Source organism: Channa argus, chromosome 2 (assembly GCF_033026475.1).
Source record: "Channa argus isolate prfri chromosome 2, Channa argus male v1.0, whole genome shotgun sequence".
In the NCBI taxonomy this organism is placed as follows: domain Eukaryota; kingdom Metazoa; phylum Chordata; class Actinopteri; order Anabantiformes; family Channidae; genus Channa; species Channa argus.
The window spans coordinates 28,740,074-28,759,373 of record NC_090198.1 but is presented as its reverse complement, the minus strand read 5'-3'; the positions used below and the strand labels follow the sequence as shown (position 1 = coordinate 28,759,373).

Genomic DNA, 19,300 nt, shown 5'->3' with positions numbered 1-19,300 from the left:
GGTTGAGTAAAGTGTTGTTGTTGTTCCTTGTAATTTTTGTGTGTGTGGTCATTCTCATGTACTGTGGGTATGTTTTCCTCAACCTATGTTTATGCAGAGTTGCGATGTGCTTATTCATCAAAGATTTTATTTAGTTATTTTAAGGTTCATTTCACACAAGTGACAAAAACATTCACAGACTTGTGGTATCTAGTAGGGCAGATTGTTTAGATATTGAGATATCCGGCTTTGAGATACAGTATATAACCACCCTCTACATCTAACGGAGATGATCAGAGTTTTAATTGTGCCCCCAAGGTAATAAAAACTTACGTCGTAAACAGTTGTTTGATCCAAGATCTGTTAATGATTACGAATAACTAGCTCCTGATGTGTATAAATGTCATTTTGCATTATTTTGTGCAACACAAATAAAATTCCATTGACTCAAATTCAGCTCTGGAATAACTTAATGAGCCAAAACATTAACTAGGGCTGTACCAGATAACATTTTTGGACACTTGTAAGACTGATGCTCTTTGCTAAGCTTATCAATGAGCTGATTATTTCTCTGTACCTTCTATAGTTTCCTCTTCATACTAGTATTTAGAAATATTCACAGATACAGTTATTGATATTTCCTCTCTTCTTGTCCTTAACTTTTTGTGCGAATTTTGCAAAAGAAATGAACAGTGTGTAGGTTGTGCCTTCATCTATTAGGAGCTGACACTGTACTTGGGAGAGTGAAGGTCGTCTGTATGCATTAGTATAAAAATGAAAGCATAATAAAATACCTACCTACAAAATTTAAATCCTAACAGTTAAATATTTGTGTCCAGCGCTAAAATCAAATGATATATTATTTAAATAAGTTATTAAGAACAATCATTGTGGGAACCCTTTGTAGCACAATCGATGCCTTACAACTAAATTAAAGCTGAAAGCTTTTTTTTTTTTGGTCCTTATTTTTGTCATAATTTTGCTGAAGAATCTTGGGCACATGAAATTGCAAACCCATCAAACCAACCTAATCATGAACTGACTAATGTTACTCAAGACCTTCTTGGGCTATCAAAAAAAAAAAAAAGAAAAAGAAAAAAGAAAATTGTCTTTGGAAAGTGCTTTGTTCTATGAAAAGTAGCTACATGCTATATTATTTTTACCTTGATCACAGAGCACAGTATCATTTCCTTTTTTTTTAAATTTAGCATATTGTTGAAAGAAAACACTTGAGCAGCCTGTCATAGATTTACTTATGCAGAGAAATCCATGTGTTAAGAGTTATATTAGTCATGGTTTGAAAAACGTAAGGCATAACGGCCGTCCCTCCCAGACTTTTTCACTTTGTCGCCTACATGTAACTGTCATTGTGAAAGTGACGGTATTAGAGGCTTGTGTGTGATAGTATCGCTTGCTACAGAAAGTGTCCTCAAACATGCTTTCATCTATAATATCACACAGGGCAAGCCTGGTTGTACATGCTAATTATAGAACGTATTTCCCTTTGCTGTTTTTGAATTTGGTTTCATATAAGAAAAGAACCCACACTGTAACACACTGTGATCCACCTTTCAGTTTGGTACAACGTGCATTTAGGCTCATCCCTTAAAGTACCACTTACCCTATTTGTTGGAGAGTGTCTTTCGTGAAGTGACAATGTGAGTTGGAGAAATAGGTATTGTTGAGTATTGTGTTATGTGGGTCAAGAGCAGTGCCCCCATTGGGTGTAGGAGGAGGGCAAGAGTAGCTTTTATAGGAGGCAGAGTAGTAGATCCATAGCAGAGGTGTTTGGCTCTCTTCCCAGACATACCATGTGGGGTTCAGATGGCAGGGGGTATGAGAGGCGAGGGACGCACACTGCTCTCTAGCTGCTGGTAAGGGGAACATGAACAGCGTTTTTTGTTCACCAGCTCACTTTGTCAAAACCCTTCTCTATTTATTTTATTCTTCATTTTCACCGATACATCAACGTGGTTCCTGTTCTTTTTCTTATCTCGTGTATTGAAAGAAGTTTTTGCGGTTTACCGTTTGACGCCATACCGACATATTGTACACTCGTCACCAGGATGACTGAGGCTTCTTTGCTCTCTCACTGCTTTCTCAGGATATGAAAGAGACCACCACTTACATCAGAGAGACTGATCTAGGCTAATGAAATCTCCAGATGTCACCAGTCACTGCAACCACTTAGTGACTAGTCAGGTTTGATTTTGTTCCGGTAATTTGCAGTGACATATGTTGTACCTGTAGGACTGTCTTTGTCATGCCTAGATATGAGGATATATCATTTTTTATCATAATGAAATGATCTAACTGAGAGCACAAAGTGCAGAAAACTACTTTTTTTCCCCCTTATCTGTCTTGTTGTCATTACTCTGCTTCTGTCAACCAAGTGCATGAGCCTCTCAGTCCTTGTCGTGGGAAAGACCGAAAGACTGAAATTACATCGCTCTCATGGTGGACTATTTTGAGCTCCCAAAGAGAGTGGCAGAGGGCAGGCAGCAGGTTCTAGTGACTCGTTCATACTTAGAACAGGAGAACCCCTTTCGCCTCTGCAAGCCTGCAGCCTTCAACTTTGTCACTGCTCAAGCACTGTGATTTTAACGAGGAGAGGAGTGGAAGAATGCTGTGTGCCACATCACCAGGTGAGTGTGTTGGCACTCCCAGACTCTAGACTCTAGTCAGGTGTGTTAGTGTGTGTGAGTGCGTGTGTGTGTGTATGAGTGTGTGTGTAGACTCTCAGGTTGAGCGTTGGGAGCCACCACTCACAGACTATACTAAAGTGTGTTCACCTTCCCGTAAATAACATAAAACATTCAGATTTTTTCCCCTAAAATCAGCCAATTGAGTAAAATTCAGAATATAATTTTAGTGGTAGTATCTTATACTTAACTTCCACTTTGTTAGTGTCCAGTTAGCTTGAGTATTTGATTTGAATTTAAATTTTTAAACGTTGTTGAGATTAGACATGTAAGACATGTAGGATTTTTATAATTGTTCATATTTACAGTTATTATTATTATTATTAACTTTTTAAAAGAAAAAAACAGTAGAGAAAACAATTTCTTCAGGGCATAAAACTTGATCGAATGGTCTCTGTGTGTAGAAAAGAGTTTATGGACCTACAAGTTCTCATCTTTAAATGAAAATGTAAAAGCCGGAGAGGTCAAAGGTCAGACAGTCATGCATGAAGTACACGTGGGAGGGATTAGATCACCATGTGGGTGCCCTCTGACCTTACTGAACTGATGGTGTCCTAGCCCCCACTGCGATGAATGAGACGTTTGTTTCCCGGGGCAAGGCATGAGTAGCTATGTGAGGCATCTGTCTAGTTTAAATTTAGTGTAACTGAAGCTACAGCTGGCTGCGCTGTATCAACATGTCAGAGGCTGCATTACATGAGAGAGAAAGCTGTTGAACTCCTGCATCTATTGCCACTTTTTTTTTTTTTTTTTCGCTCTCTCTCTGTGGTCCACTTTTACTATGAGGTGCAGCTCGCTACTCGTGGATTAGGGTGGATTGAATTCAGTTTTATTTTAGGCAGCCATACAAACTTATATTTCAGACAGGATGCTGCTTGGTACTCTTCCCCATGCAGTTTTTCTGGTTCCACTCCTGTTATGTGTCCAATAATTAGGTGTGACACATTCTGAAATGGGTTTACGAAGAAATGGTGATTACTGCACTGCCTTTGTATAGGGTGATCGATAAAAGAGGCTTGTGACGAAAAGCGGCTGTCCACCAATCTCACAGTTGTTGGTTTGATCCCTGGCTCTTCCGGTCACATGTCGAAGTGTCCTTGAGCAAGACACTGAACCCCAACTTAGTTGCTGCCAGTGAGTGTAGGCCAGCTCCCCCATCGGTGTGTGAGTGTGAATGGTTGAATGAAAAGGAGTATAAAGCGCTTTGAGTACCAGTAGTAGTGCAGTGGAGACCATTAAACCCCCCCCCCCCCCCCCAAGCAAAGTAGATAGACAAGAGAACATTGTCTTTCTTTTTACTACCTGATTGCAACCTCGTAAACTTGCGTTATTAGTCTGTGTAAAAAGGGGTCAATAGATATTAGATATTAGATATTAGGCCAAGAGATACTAGTAGCTTTAGGTGACACCTTGACATTCAAAGGTTGTACGAGGGCACATATAATATTGTTATTTTTGACGTTCCAGGAAAACATCATAGTGATCACAAATAAAGTGATTTGTTAGTGGTTGGTTAGGGATTTTTGATGATACCAATATTGTCCATTTATTAATGCTGTCTGTGTGTTGTGCTGAAGTCTCAATATGCTCAACTTTTCTGTCTCCCTGTGTCTTTGCTCTGTTTTTCTGTCATACATTTTGTAGCTCTCACCTTCTCATTTCTTCTCTTGCGTAAAGGCACAGTAAAGCTGTGTTTCACTGATTGGCCATTTCCCTTGTTCTCTCTCTCTCTCTCTCTGTCTCCCTCCCCCTCTCTCTCCCTCTCTCTCTCCTCGGCTGACTTTTTCAGCCACATGCACCAGGCAGCCCTGACAGATTGTTTAAATGTCACCCCTGCTAGCAGTAGCCTCTGATGTTATCTGCTCTGGGTTATTGCAGGCCATCAGGCCGCTTGCATTCGCCTCAGAGGCCAATCTTCTAATGCACTGAGGTAGCTTTCCTGAAACTGAAAACCAATACATACAGTCTAAAAAGTTTTGTGTTTACATGCACAAAAGACACCATGTCATAGAGAGAAGCCACGTTTAGAGACGACATCAGAGCATGCAGCACTTTGATAAAGTAGACTAACCTGGTTACTAAAAGCCCTTGTTATTTCTTAATTTGTGTATGTGTCTAGAACTATCTGGGTGTTCGGCTGTGGAGTTGTTTTGCTCTGTAGACACCGGCAGATGATGGAACCTGCTGTTGCTGCTTTCACTATACAGCATGTAATGCATTGAAACTGTTCACACATATTGCCATTACATTGACCTTTTACCGTGACTTGTGTGTTTATAGTAAAACAAACAAAGCCAACAGAATACTGCCCCAGTGTTAGACAGCTAGACAGCTACCGGCATCCCCCTGTATGTGATACTCACCGTGACATAGAACTCCCACGCTGGAAATACGAGGCATACTGGTGTTGCTTTCAAAACAATGTTTGGTAAACTAGGAGTACTTCCCAATGCAGAGTGCATGCAAATTTTTTTTCCATTAAAATTACAAGTACCATCAAATTAAATTTTTGAAACAGCTTCATTTATTTTTTTGGTAATTGTGCATGAATAAATATAAAATCTAAAGCAGGAGGCTGGCATCCAAAAGTTAACATAGGCTACAGATTTCTGTACTCCGCACTGCCATCCTTTCATTTAAATGTAACTGATAAATTGTTTTGCACAGCTTGCTGTAACATTTGACCTTTTAGAAGTGCAACCCCCAGCATTTTAAATTAGAATGAAAGAAATGTGTGCAATGTTATTACATGAATTTCTGTGGAAACATTCAATGTGCTGCTGCTGCTGTTGCTGCTGCAAACAGACTTTGCTTGTCAACCTCGGCCAGTCTGTGTCTAAAAGTCAGCAAGAAGTTGATCACTATTTGTCTAAGTATTTTGAAAAGACTTGTCATTTTATAAAATAAGCATTTGCTTTCTTTTTGTTCCAATCAATACACTGCTATCAGCTTAACAAAGTAACAGTCCAGTTGACAAGAAGAAGGAAAAAGTAAAGAGTAAACAGTGTCATAATACCTGGAAGTGTACAAAGAGCTAAGGTGAATAAGACCCAAAGCTGAGTTCGAGAGATTCAAAAGCTGCACGTTTACGCTACAGAGAATACTTAAAAAAAATGTAATTTAACACAGAGTGACAGGGCAGAGGTAGCATGATCATCTAAATTCCAGCAGAAATGGAAGCACAGAGTTGTTGCCACTACTCCACTCTACTTCACTTTGAAGAATTCTAAACAGAATTGAGGAAAACCGGACTGTCACAGCCTCTGGCTTTTCAGTCTTGTACAACATGTCTTTTCAAGAAATTACCAGAAATGAATAGTATAATAGTATAATGGAGTATGGAAATGATCAGCAAAGCACTCCTCTTTCAACAGACGATTCCCATCTAAGGATTTTGGTAACACCTGCTTTAAACTGTGCTAAAATATCATTCTTATTTAAATAAAGAGTATTATTAATCTTGTTTTTCTTCTTCTTATTATTATAATTATTATTATTAGTAGTACTACTATTACATCTATTAATTGTACATGCGATCTTTTTAGAGTACCTAAATAATATATCCAATTAGTGATGTGTTTGAAAGGGATCTTCGTGCGTTGGTGGGTATTTAGTTTAGGTGGATACTTGGCACTGTATGTTTATCCCATAATGTTATCTCGGCATGAGATTGTTAATTAGGAGCTTAATTTAGCTTCCGGCATATGTTAACATTGGCTTAGGCTGCCATTGTTAAGCCTCTACTGGCTTATGAGTCTGCTGTGATGGCACAGGAAGGCTCTTTGATGTAACCCTAACATAACATTACAGGATAAGACAACAACAAGGCTCCACAGGTGCTTGATGTGCCAGGATTCTATTGTAAATGTGTTTTGTGCTCATAGGTTTACAGAAATCTTGCTGTCTTATTCTTCCTCGCCTTTGGATTTCACTCGGTTTTATGTGTACACAGCCCCATCCACCTAAAAGGACGACCAGTAGGTTTGGCACCAATCCAGTCAGAAAGGTTTAGAGCCATAGGTGTAGGCCATCCCTTACAATGCGTGCGTGCATGTGCGTCACAGACTCTGTGTTTAGAAATGTAGGCAATCGGCCAGCTCAAGAGTTCTTAGAAAACCGAAGGGGATGAAATTAAATTTGTCTATGTGAGCTGTGCTTGGAAGTGCAGCAAATTTTTATATTGGAAGGAGTTATATCTCCCAGAGAGGGAGATCATTGTCATTGCGTGTTCCTGTTGATGCACACACAATCTTTATGTCTGCCTCTTTCTGTTTTTAATTTATTAAATAAATCACAAAAGTTGAACATTGAACACTCATTGAAATGGTCTGCACTCGTATTACACTTTTCTACCTTATACCCAAAGCACTTAACACTGCTTTTCAGTCAGCCTTTCGGACTGACAATCTCTCACTCTCACACACACACACACACACACACACACACACACACACACACACACACACACACACACACACACACACACACACACACACACTGATGAAAGAGCTGCTAGACAACTGGGCTGACTTCATCTGGAACAATCATGGTTCATGGAATCAGGAAATTGAACTTACAACCTTAGCCCTGTATATCTGGATCCATATCTGGATTTCTAGTCTCTTAAAGATAAGTTATCTACCAATGCAGACACATCTCTGACTCCTGTTTCGATTTATCCGACCTATATTGGTTATTCTTTATACACCTACTTGAAATGCTTTAGGTTTTGCTCTTTAAGGACTGCAAATTAAAAACCACACCACATTTACTGTTTTAAATGGTTTAATTCATAATTTAGATGCCATTTATCCCATGAAGCTTTGTACAGTACGTGGTGTGTTGGCACAATTTTTCTGTACTCTGTTGGTCAGTGGCTCATGAGGAGACCTGAAAGAGGAGACTGGCTTGAACACAAAGGCTTCTATACAGGGGATGTAAGCAGAGCCTATTCTAATCAACCTGCTTGACCACCACAAAGGGAACCCTGGCTTATGTTACCCTCTAGCTGCAGCAGCATTAGGTGTTGGGGTTAGTGGGTAACTTAAGACAGCATGTGTGTGCACACACACACACACACACACACACACACACACAAATAAAAGGCACACTCACATATACCCATGCTGTATGTGCAAAAATACACAGGAAGGCATAGAGACACAACCACAGGCACGCAGGAACACACACACATTCATACACCACCCACACTCTTGAACCCATACACATGCACAGATGCACAGAAAGAGGCAGACATAAAGATTGTGGGTGCATCAACAGGAACACGCAATGACAATGATCTTCCTCTCTGGGAGATATAACTCCTTCCCTCCCTGCGTAGTGAACTGGGCTTTCTCAGAAACTGGGCCTGTGTGTCACTGATTGTCAGAGGAACCTGACACACTTTGTGTGCAGTGAGTGTCAGAGGAGGGAGGAACAGAGTCTCTAAGGATTATCCCCCAAGCAAGAATCCCCAGGCAGCGTGATGGTCAGCCAGAGGCCTATTGAGCTTCGTGCCAAGGAGCCAAAGTGGAAGCCACCACCACCAGAGGGTCAAGCCGTTCGTTGGTTGCTGTGAGAACACACAGGTCTTTGTGGTGTGTCACAAACATCCTACAGTCCACGCTTCACTGAAACATCTCTCAGTGAGATTGAGCTATTATAAGCTTAGGTACAGCAAAGCCTCTTAGAGATCTTTATTTAACTAGATTGGCTGATGTATGGACACTTGAGGAGTGTGTGATGCAGGGGCAGTGCAGGGGCTTAATAGTCAACAGGTCCACTATACATCCTCTCGTTTGCTCTCCTCTCCTCTCCTAAGGTGACTGATGTTTGGCTCTGACAGGGGGGTTTCCCACCACTCACCCCTTTTCCCACACTGGAGGGTTTTAGGTAACAGGCTAATCTTATCTCAAGGCAAGGGGAGGGCTGGGGCGAGGTAACACGGTCATCCTGCTGTCTGTCTCTCATCTATGCAACGCTGCCACATAAAGATACACTATGTAATCAAAGACTGATATTTTATTATTATTATTTTTTGCCAAGACATATGTTCCAACACGTCTTACCTTGGAGAAAAACTAGGCTGACTGATGTTCACTGACAGCCCAATGTTGGTTGACGTCTGATAAACAGTTTGGTCAGTTTGTCAAGGCCTAGAAACTCAATGAATAGCACTGCCAGTGCCGAGATATTAGCTTCTAAAGGTTTTTGAGTGAGGCTTGCTCTTCTAAACAATAATGGAAGGTCATTTATTTCTGCTAATTCCGTTTTAGTGTATTCTCTTTTATTGTAATTTTATGACAATGATAAACGTAAGTGCTGGGTAGTAGAGTGTAGCAGAGGGCAGCAGAGCAGGGAGAGTGCTAGTAGTGGTAGTTAATTGTAGTGCTAGATTAATCTGCTTATTGTCTCTTTAACTCTCTACACTGTGTACAGTATTACCATAATCTCCATAAACACATGACATTTGTAGTGCTCTTTTTCACTAATGTCATTACTATCTCATTAATTAAAGTATTTAATATCGCACCCAGTTGTAATAAACACGGCTAGGACCTGTTTTTAACTATCTGTGTCTAATGTTATATGTGATGGTGTAATTTACAACCGCTTTCCTATACAGTCAAACACAGATGATCTATACTTTGTGGCATTCCTGGCACCTTGCTTACAAGATGAAGCAAACCTACATTTCTGACAGATGCAGAAGCTGTGTGGTGTTACATTAAAGTACAAAACGAGGCACTAAGTGGAGAGGTAATGGGCTCAATGCTTTTATTGTTTTATAATTGTTAATGTGTTCAATGAAACTCAGGTTTAAACCGACACTTGAATTCTATTTTTAAATACTCAGAATCAAAAGCACATGTATTATTTAAAACCAGCAAGACTCTTTAATTTTATTTCTGGTTAATGAAAGGGATTAGCGACATAATGCTTTAATTGTTTTGTTTAAATACACTGGATAGCAGTGTTGTGAAACATGTTTTAAACTCTTGAGTTTTGAAGAAGACAGATTAGTAAACAAATTCAATTTTACTACAGTTATAATTAATTTCTGCTCCTATGTAAATAAAAATGAAGTGTCCCCTCTGCTGGACTACATAATGGTAAAAGCGCCTCAGACAAGTGACAGTTTTATTAAGGCAGGTTGTCTTGATGGTTCTTTTCATTCTGCAACCCCCTTGTTATGCACCTTTTTTAAAAATTTCATAACCATGCCAATTAAGTCCATTCAGAGTTAGAAAAAACATTAGAGGAAAAGCACATTTCACCATGCAAGTTTCCAATATTTGTTTCATAAACTGAAGTGGAAGGAAGGCGTTTAATTTCAGATTTTTGGATTTAAATAAAAAAAAAAAAAGTGTCCATGGACAAGCCACTGAACCCCCCAATATCTCATCCCCATCCCCAGCCGTGCAGTGCTGCTCCAAAGCCCGGTATAAATTGGGGAGAAAACTGTGCCAAATCAACATGTGGACAAATGATCTGCTGTGGTGACCCTGAATTCACAGGATAAGCTGAAAGGACAAAAATAAATAAATAAATCGGACGTCAGGAGCATAAACAGGAAGTGGCCATTACTTCGCATGCAGGGAGATAGCTGGCCACTATGTTAAACTCCTGTACAAACTGTTGGTTCTTGACCTCATATTTGGAATTCTAAAAGCATCAGGACCATATGACCTGACATCCTTACATCTATTGGAGATAACGGATTAAAAACTTGATCTTAGGTCCAAAGTTATGTTCAACATTATTAACCTTGCTGGTAGGTTACTGTATGTTGACAGACTGTATACAGGTCACTAGAGTTTCTGTAACTTACCCTTCAGTCGTGTCTGAATAAGTGGCCCGACATAACTTTCCTTCCATTTTTCATACATCACATTTCAGGGTCCATTAATTCTACATGTGAGCAATAATGTTAGAAGAGACATGTCTTGAATAACAATCTATCAGGTTATGGTCCAAGTGGGACTTTGAGAAAGAAAACATTATTGTGCTCTCATACGCACTGAATGAATGAGGGAGTGAAAGTCATGTCAGTCTGCAGAAGAAGGAAGTCTGGGTTAGTTAAAGAGAAGCTAGCTAGCGAGCAGCTTAGTTTCACAGATGAAGTTACCATGGAAACTGAGTCAGAGTTTGAGTGATCTCTGTTGAGAACTTAGTAAAGATTTCCCCTTAAGTAGCTCCAGTTTTTAATAGCACCACTTTCTGGGATACCCTCAGATAATTTCAGTAACTAACAAAGTGCTCTTGCTATTTGTTACCAGAAACACTGTCTGTGGGTGAAACACACAATAAACCAGCAGTTTAGCAGCTATCTGCAGGCAGAGTCACGTACACTGAACTTCTTGATTAGAACATTTCACTACTTATCTTAAGTAGCTTTTTTAGTTATATCCTCCGGGGTCGTCCTGGCCTGAATAGGCTTGTCAAGAGTTGTGATTATGATTCTCCCCTTCTCTAACCTCCCCTATTGTTCACCCTAGCTAACTGAAGAAGCTCTTTGGATGAGTAGCTAAGAAGGAAGAAGATGATAGTTAATGTTGGAATGAACTACCATCTCTTTTAATCTGATAAATGAAAGAATGATACACAGATTTTTGAAAGGGGTTGAAATGCATTTATTCTCTGCTCTAAATTAGTCTGTAGAATAACAGCTTTTATTGTAACAGGAAAATGTGTGGCATTGTAATACTCCTTTTGGTAAAGAGTTGTTTTCAAAAAGCTGTGTTTTGTTTTTCTGCAAATATAGTTTTATTCTTTTAACCATAGTTAAATGTTTTCCTTTTTCACATCACTTGTCTTTATGCTACTTTGTTTCCAGTTTGAGGCTATCATTTAGTGGGAAGATGCCCCCCCCCTCCCCCTAATCCTCACAGCCTCTTTCTCATCTCTGTTGCCTTTTCTTACTCCCTGTCAGTCAGTCAGATGCTGTCGTCAGAGGATCCACTGCTAGGTCTTGTGACAGGCAGGCTGGGCCAGTGCGAACCCGAGCAGCTATAAATAAAGAGCTTGCTGCTGCTGCCTATGCTGCTGCTGTTGGATAGAGAGCAAGACCGAAACAGACTTAGTCCTTTCCCAATAACCTTTTCCCTTTTTTTTTTTTTTTGTCAATTTGTTCAAAGCTAACCTTAGTGTCTGACCAATATACGCTGTCATGTTACTGGTATGTGGTAAAGCAAGAGAAGAATATGCAAAGTTTATACTGTTTATAGTTTTTTTGACAGTTTGACAAAGATTTTAGATCTGTGAAGTTAAAGTTAAATATTTTCTCATTTGTAACGTAACGAGCAGTCTCTTATTTTCAGGTATATGTGTGCACATTTAAGAAATTTGGGGAAGTGTTGTGTAATAATTTCACAACCTTATCCTGTGCAGGGTACGTTGTGGTTTTAGTTCAGCTAGACATTTTATGAATGCCCATTGGCACACATTTTTTTTCGCCATTTTGCAATTTTCCAGCTGATATTATCAGTTATTTCATCTTTATGACTTAAAGATGGGTAGGATGTGATGGGAAGATAAGTGTCACATGCTCTTTTTTTTGTTATACCTATTCTGTCTTTTCTGCTCTTTACAGTTGGTGATATTGTACGTACTGTATGTGCGTTCTCGCTTAGGTGCATTGTATTGTTCTAAAAGAACAATAATTAAAGAAATAACAACAAAAATTATTAATGTATGATAAATACACCTAAGTTAAAACACACGTTGACAATAAAAAGAACAGAATTTTTCACATGTGAACCAGTGAGAGGGGGGTTATTCCCAATGGGAGCAACAGAGCATATGAAGTGGAAGTTTATCAATAACCTCTAACAGAATAGTGCCAATGCAGACAATGGGCTCTTGTCTATTTGTTTGTGTGGGTGTGTGTGTTTGTGTGCTCCCTTTGCCGGATGACCTTTGGTATAAATAGCCTGCCGGCGCTAGCTGTGATGACAGCCGACAGCACGCACCGTTGTGTGAATTTGTTTCCTGAGTAGTGCTGTTCATCGGTTATCCCTCCTGGATTAATGCCTGTACGAATGCCTGCTACCCAGCAACACTTTGCCCTCTAATTTCCTGAACCTGGGCTCAGTCACAAACGCAAACTCACAACCGCACATGGGTCTGTGACTAAAACACATGCTATTTTAGCTACTAGAGGCTAAACCAAACCATCCCGGTTGTAAGAAAACAAGACTGGAGTGCGATGAATACATTACTAGTAAGAGGAATGTAGTATGATCAGGTTGACCTAAGAAATAATAACTAAATTTTCTAATTTTAGGCCATTAGGAGAATCTAGACCACTTCTCTGTGCTGCTTCAGGAGGGCACAGAGCACAGTTGCACAGTAATATGCTACATGTTTAGTATGTTTTTAGTATCTAGTCTTTGTAATTGACAGTTGGACTTTACAATAAAAATAAGGTCATAATTTGTTTCTCAGTGTCTGTTACTGTTGAAATTGAATCAATTAGCATGTCATTAAAGTGAGGAGGGGCCAGACGAACAGTTAGAATCGTTCTTAAACAGAACCTTCACAACATCTAACCAAGGACACTTTTGAGGAGGCTTGTAAAGGAAACGAACAGCTCATGATTCAAAGCATTTATGAGCTGTAAAATATGGCAGAGGCAGTGTTATGACAAGGGGATGAAAAACCTTTAAAAAAATGGAAAACGGACTATCTTGAATTTGATGACATCTTGATTGCTTCATTTTAAATACATTGGTATTTTACAGATGGTAAATTCTAAAAATTGCATGACTCTTCAAATACTTGTGGACCTGCCCTTTATACCTAATGGTGTTTTTACTTGATCTGTATAAACACATCCTTAGATGTACTGTAATACTTGAGGGTACAGTTACTGATCCCATGAACGTAGCTTGAGGAGCTGTGACTCATAATGTAAAGTGTAGTGTGGTGGTTAAAGATTACATAGTAGAGTTGATGTATAATATACAAAACATAATTCATCTATAATATAATACATATGTTGTATTACAGAAGGGGTCAGGATGACCTGGCGTTTGTCCCAGGATTGACCAGTTCAATCAATTATCAATTATCTGAAAAACGGTACGTGTGAGGAGACTCTGGGAATAGGAGGGAAACAGGATATGGTGTTTGTCCCTGACAGTGTTGCTAAAGGGGGAGAAAGTTGGGGGGAGAAAGTTGGTGAAAGTATGGTGTGGTAGAAGTTGGAAGAACTGGGATAATAATAGAATGTGTTGTGACAGGAAGGATCTTTTGCATACGAGTATACGAGTCTTGTTTTTTTTGCTCTTTTGCTTTTTGCCTTTCCGACCGATGCTTCTTTTGACTGAGTGAGTTTTTCATCCTGTCTGATACAAATTGGAACCTCTCTGTACCCTTGTGCAATAAATCTATTTTGTTAAAATATGGACTTGTTGTGGTCTGAGTTTATCCACGACAGTAGTCTTTACAGTTAGATAAGATAAGATTGAAAGTTGCAGTTGTAGGCATTGTTTTTTTACACAATTTAAACTTCGTAGCTTTTTACTTCTTTTTATTTTGTGAACATTAGCAAAGAAAGTAATGATAAACAGAGATCATACTCTCCAGATCTTAATCTTGTCTACCTTTTCTTCTCCTAGATCTGGACCCTGATGACAACACTTCATTCTACATCCTAAATGTAGGCCAGCCACAGTCCATGGTCACTAACCACCAGTCTATTGGCCTGCCTCGTCATGGCATGCAGTCTCACTGCCAGATTATCAACACTTCCCCGCGGCTTCAGCCACACAAACCAGGACCTGAGCCTCTGAGCTATGAGACACAAGACTCCAAGTATGGCACCTCCCCCCTGCTGCCCCCTGCTCCTGTGGAGGCCCCAAAGGCCTTTGAGTGCCCCAGTATCCAAATCACATCTATCTCCCCTAGCTGCCCCCAGGAAATGGATGCCAATGATGAGGATTTGAGGTCCAATGGCCCTGATGGGGACTACCATGGTGACAGACCTCTATCCAGAGATCACCTGTATTTGACACTGGACCACTCATACAGGGACTCTTCACTCAGCCCTAGTCCATGCAGCAGCCTCTCCTCTAGGAGCTGGTTCTCTGATGCCTCCTCCTGTGAATCATTCTCACACATCTATGACGACGTTGACTCAGAGCTAAACGAAGCAGCTGCCCGCTTCACTCTGGGCTCCCCGCTCACTTCTCCAGGCTGTACCTCCCCTCACACGGGTGGTGGAGTTCTGGAGGAGCAGCCCCACTGGCCGCATCCCCCTCCCCCCTTCGTGCACCAATCCCACTCTGTCAGCTTGTCACCCCGTCAGTCCCCCTGCCACTCTCCACGTACCAGTGTCACTGATGAAAATTGGCTCAGCCCGCGGCCACCTTCAAGGCCCTCCTCGCGTCCCACTTCACCCTGTGGGAAGAGGCGCCACTCTAGCGCTGACATCAGCTACCCTGGCTTATTGTCTCCACATCACTCACCCACACCCACGCCGGGACCTTCACCTAGGGGCAGTGTGACGGAGGACACCTGGGTAGGCATGTCACCCTTTCAGTGCTGCCCATCTGAGGCGGACATCCCATCTAAGACAAGGAAGACCTCCCAGGACAGAACAGCTATACAGCCTGGGAAAGGGGAGCTGGGGCTAGATGATCAAGGAAATATGTCTCCTAATCTAGATTCCCCTTCGGACGAGGCCCTGCATAGCCTGAAGAAGGATGGGCCTGGGGAGCAGTTCCTCTCAGTGCCCTCCCACTTCTCATGGAATAAGCCCAAGCCCGGCCATACGCCAATATTCAGGTAAATTAGCTCATATTAATAGGAATAGGCAGGAAAAGCTGAGAATTTTGCTAATGAACTTACTTACAAAATTCAGCACCATTTCAAAGTTGCAGTCATTTAATCCATCTGCAAGGACTAATTTCTGAGTTGATTGAAATAACTTTCTCTTGAGATCTATCTATATTTCCCTTCCTAAAACATGTTTATAATTTATTGGTGTGATAACAGCCTCCTTCTCAGTATTTTTGTGAATTATTAATGCATTTACTGGTTGACAGGACAGCACACTGTCAGCCCTCAAACAATCAGTAATTCAAAGCGAAAAACAACAACCTCAGTGGTGAATGTTTTTTGTGATGTGAAACCCTTTTTAATCTAGAATAGAAAAGTAACAACTGCTTTGCAGAAAATGAGTATCAAGTCGCACACTGAGTGATAGAACTGTGCAGAATCAATAAGGGGACACTGCGATCTTTAATTTATATCAGGATTAGTTGAGCAATAATGAGTGAATCATAGGGATGCAAACCCATACGAACTCATAGACAGGCAGAGCCTTCCTGTTAAAGGCTGATGGGTGTAATCACAAACCCATAGTTTATTTTTCTAGGAGAGAAAGTTCTATTTTTGTTTCTAGTAGAGACATCTGCTGTTTTTTTTCTTCAGTGTGTAACATATGAAGTCATGGCCATGTTTGTGTGCACTGGCCTCTAGCGCTGCAAGACGACACAGGGCACACATGGCAAGGGCCCCTCCACATACACATATGTACTGTAGACATAACACAAATGCGTGCTCACATACACCTATCACTCCACAGACAATAACAGCCTCAGGGTGTGATGGATAAATATTTGTTCATTTCATCCTTGCTCTTGTGACATCTTGTAAGAGACCTCCGTAGCGGAGTAGTGTCTACATGTATAGTTAGTTCCTATATCATACAGCACCCTCGAGCTGCTTTACGAAAATGGATGCTCGTTTTCATTTTATTATCACTTTTAACTAAATTTCATATGTCAGCTTAGCGACAGCAGAGTCAGGTAGGGTGAAGTTTTGTCTACTATGAAATGAAAGGTTAGTATGTTGCCTTTGTGCATGGAAATATATTTTAGTGTTGTTTTGAACAGATGGTGTAGTTAGAATTTGTAGAACTAAAATTGGCAGCGTCTTCAGACTGTTTCAGCTCACCCTTGCTCCCTGAGTATTAATTAAACTCCTATTAGTTGGTTGCAAACAATAGGCCAGTATTACTGAATGGCAAACTCAGGATGCACAGCTCCACTCACTAAAACCTGGCTAGAGTCACACAAAGTTGACAGTGACATTGGCGGTGACAATGGGAAACACTTGGACTAGAAGCCCTTACACTACAGCTTAGAGATTTGAAAAGGTTGTGCTATGTCAGCATATGAGATACTACTGTGAGATACTGTTCTGTCACAAAGCTCATATTTCTCTGTGCTCCTCTACTCCTGTTACCGTAGCAGCCATGCAAACCCACACTTCCTGGGTGGTTATGTCATGAGCGCTAGGAGGAAAGCACAAGGTTAGGATGCCTCTATTACCCACGGTTAGCGTGTTAGGTTGTGGCTACTTTGACTGTATATTCATACAGGGAGACTGTATGTTTATTATGGCACCTAAAGAACAAATAAATAATTCCTAATATAGCTCCACAGAAGAGGAAATATAAGATTCCTCAACCAGGCTAGTAAGGGTTTACGTTACAAGTTGCAACCCAAAGTGATTGTCGGTGACATTTACATGTCATATGATGAGTGAACATTCAGTCTGATTAGATTGGTCTGCACATAGTGAGGAGACATTGGAACAGGGAACAATTTAAGGAGTCTGCCACTCTGGCTACAAGTTTAGAAACCTTCCCTTAAAAATTAAGGGCGCTCAGTTGTTAAGGCAGTTGTCCACGAACCACAGGGTCAGTGGTTCGATTCCTGGTCACTCGTGGCTACATGTCGAAGTGTTTGCAGCCGCCATCAGCAAAGTAACAGCTTATGCCACAGTATGGCAGGGTGCGTAAAGAGCACATCGTGGGCAGAACTGTGGTAGAAATGTCTCAGGGTTTCAGCTTCTTGCCTCCAAAGATAGCACATACTTTATGTTCCTACAGTACAGAGTCAGTTTAATGACCCAGGTCTAACTGGACTGACATATGCATAGACACAAACAGAATGTACATGGACACGTTAATATAAACACTAGTGCTCTGTATCTGCTGCCAGACAACACACCTGGATGACACACATTCAGCTTTTATTTCCCTGCAGCAGGCCCCTTTAATTGTGATTAATGAACTCTGTTGTGACAAATGTTTATATTTTGGCTATAATTCAAATTAAACTCTATGTATTGTAGTAGTTCATTGGAAACAGAGTAAAAACGGAATGTAGACTTACAAACATTATTTCATACGTCCTTTAGAGGTATTCTTTCACCCAGATTTTATTTGGATTGGTCACTTTTCATAAAATACATTTAGGTCCAGATTACTTCCTATTTCTGCTAACGTGTAAAACATTACATTACTTCCAGTATCATTTGGAAATTGCAATTAAATTCCACAAAATGTTTTTCAGGACAAACTGATCTGATGCACTCAGGTGATGATACCTAGGTTCTCTGTGGAGAAGGCCACTGAGGGTTTTATTTTCGAGTGCAGCTGTTCAAATATGATTGTGGCCTACACAGAAAAAATAAAAAAAGGCAGGGAGAAAAAACAGACAATGCCAGCCCCTGTGGTGGCTACGCATAAAACATATACTTGTACAGTGTGCACGCAGACTCACACACACATAGTAATTTGCTCACTGTCTGACACACAGTCTCATCCTACCACCCATCCACTGACCTACACAGAAGACTCACGAAGAAAAGTCCCTCATAGAAAGTGATTCACCCTTTAAGTCTTAACTTGACCTATTACAAGTGTCATGTTTAAGAACGGGATTAATGCATGTGGGCATTCCAGTGATTCACTCTCTGTTGGGGCTAAGTGCACTGCATGTTATGCCCCCATTTTATGCTTAGAATACCGTCTCAGGCCGTAAAAGGGGAATACCAACTTTTTAGCCCTTGCACACTTTCAGACAGCTTTCAGACTGGCAGTTGTTGCCATAAAGTAGAAGCGAGAAGAGGCTGTCCTACTTGACTTTACTGTGATCTGTGTAGAATATTTAGAAATGCGAAAAATATGAAGGTGTGTGTACCAAAGACTTTCTGGGGGAAATTCTTACTGTTAGTACTGTTAAATTTTCTTTCTTTATCAATGGTAGGATTCTGTGCTGTTATACTCTCAATCTTCAGGACATATTTCTAAACATTATTGCTATAGCCATTAACATTTCCACTTGTATTACATGATTGGTTTTTTCTACCAAATCTCTTAGAGAACGTTGTACATTACTGTGGTTTCATTTAAAAGATCCTCTGTGTGTTCGTGTGTGCATGTTTGTGGTATTCTCTCCCTAGGACCTCCTCACTGCCTCCTCTAGACTGGCCACTGCCAAGCCAGTTTGGCCAGTACGAGCTGAAGATAGAGGTGCAACCCAAAGCCCACCACCGAGCGCACTATGAAACTGAGGGTAGCCGAGGAGCTGTCAAAGCAGCATCCGGTGGTCACCCAATCGTCAAGGTAACCTATTTGCATATTTTCTTACAAATTTTGAGCTTTTACTGCTGCTCAGTCCAACATACTGATAATTACATTTCCATTTATTTTCAGGACAGATTTACTGTCTTTGTTAACATTGAGCCAGCCAAGTTAGAACATGTGCACTTATCTCCAGCTCACGCTGCCTTAACCACATTGCCAAAACATCAACTCTTGC

At 40.6% G+C, this 19,300-nt stretch overlaps 1 protein-coding gene across 1 annotated transcript in view; it reads left to right on the top strand.

Annotated features, from left to right (window-relative positions):
- Positions 1–2,418: 2,418 nt before the first annotated feature.
- The window catches only part of LOC137106467 (nuclear factor of activated T-cells, cytoplasmic 3-like), a 52,015-nt gene continuing 35,133 nt past the window's right edge, over positions 2,419–19,300 (top strand). Inside the window, 4 exon segments of the mRNA XM_067489762.1 lie at positions 2,419–2,570; positions 2,572–2,624; positions 14,303–15,470; positions 18,942–19,104. Of these exon segments, the coding sequence (XP_067345863.1) occupies positions 2,434–2,570; positions 2,572–2,624; positions 14,303–15,470; positions 18,942–19,104 (1,521 nt within the window). The 5' untranslated portion in view covers positions 2,419–2,433.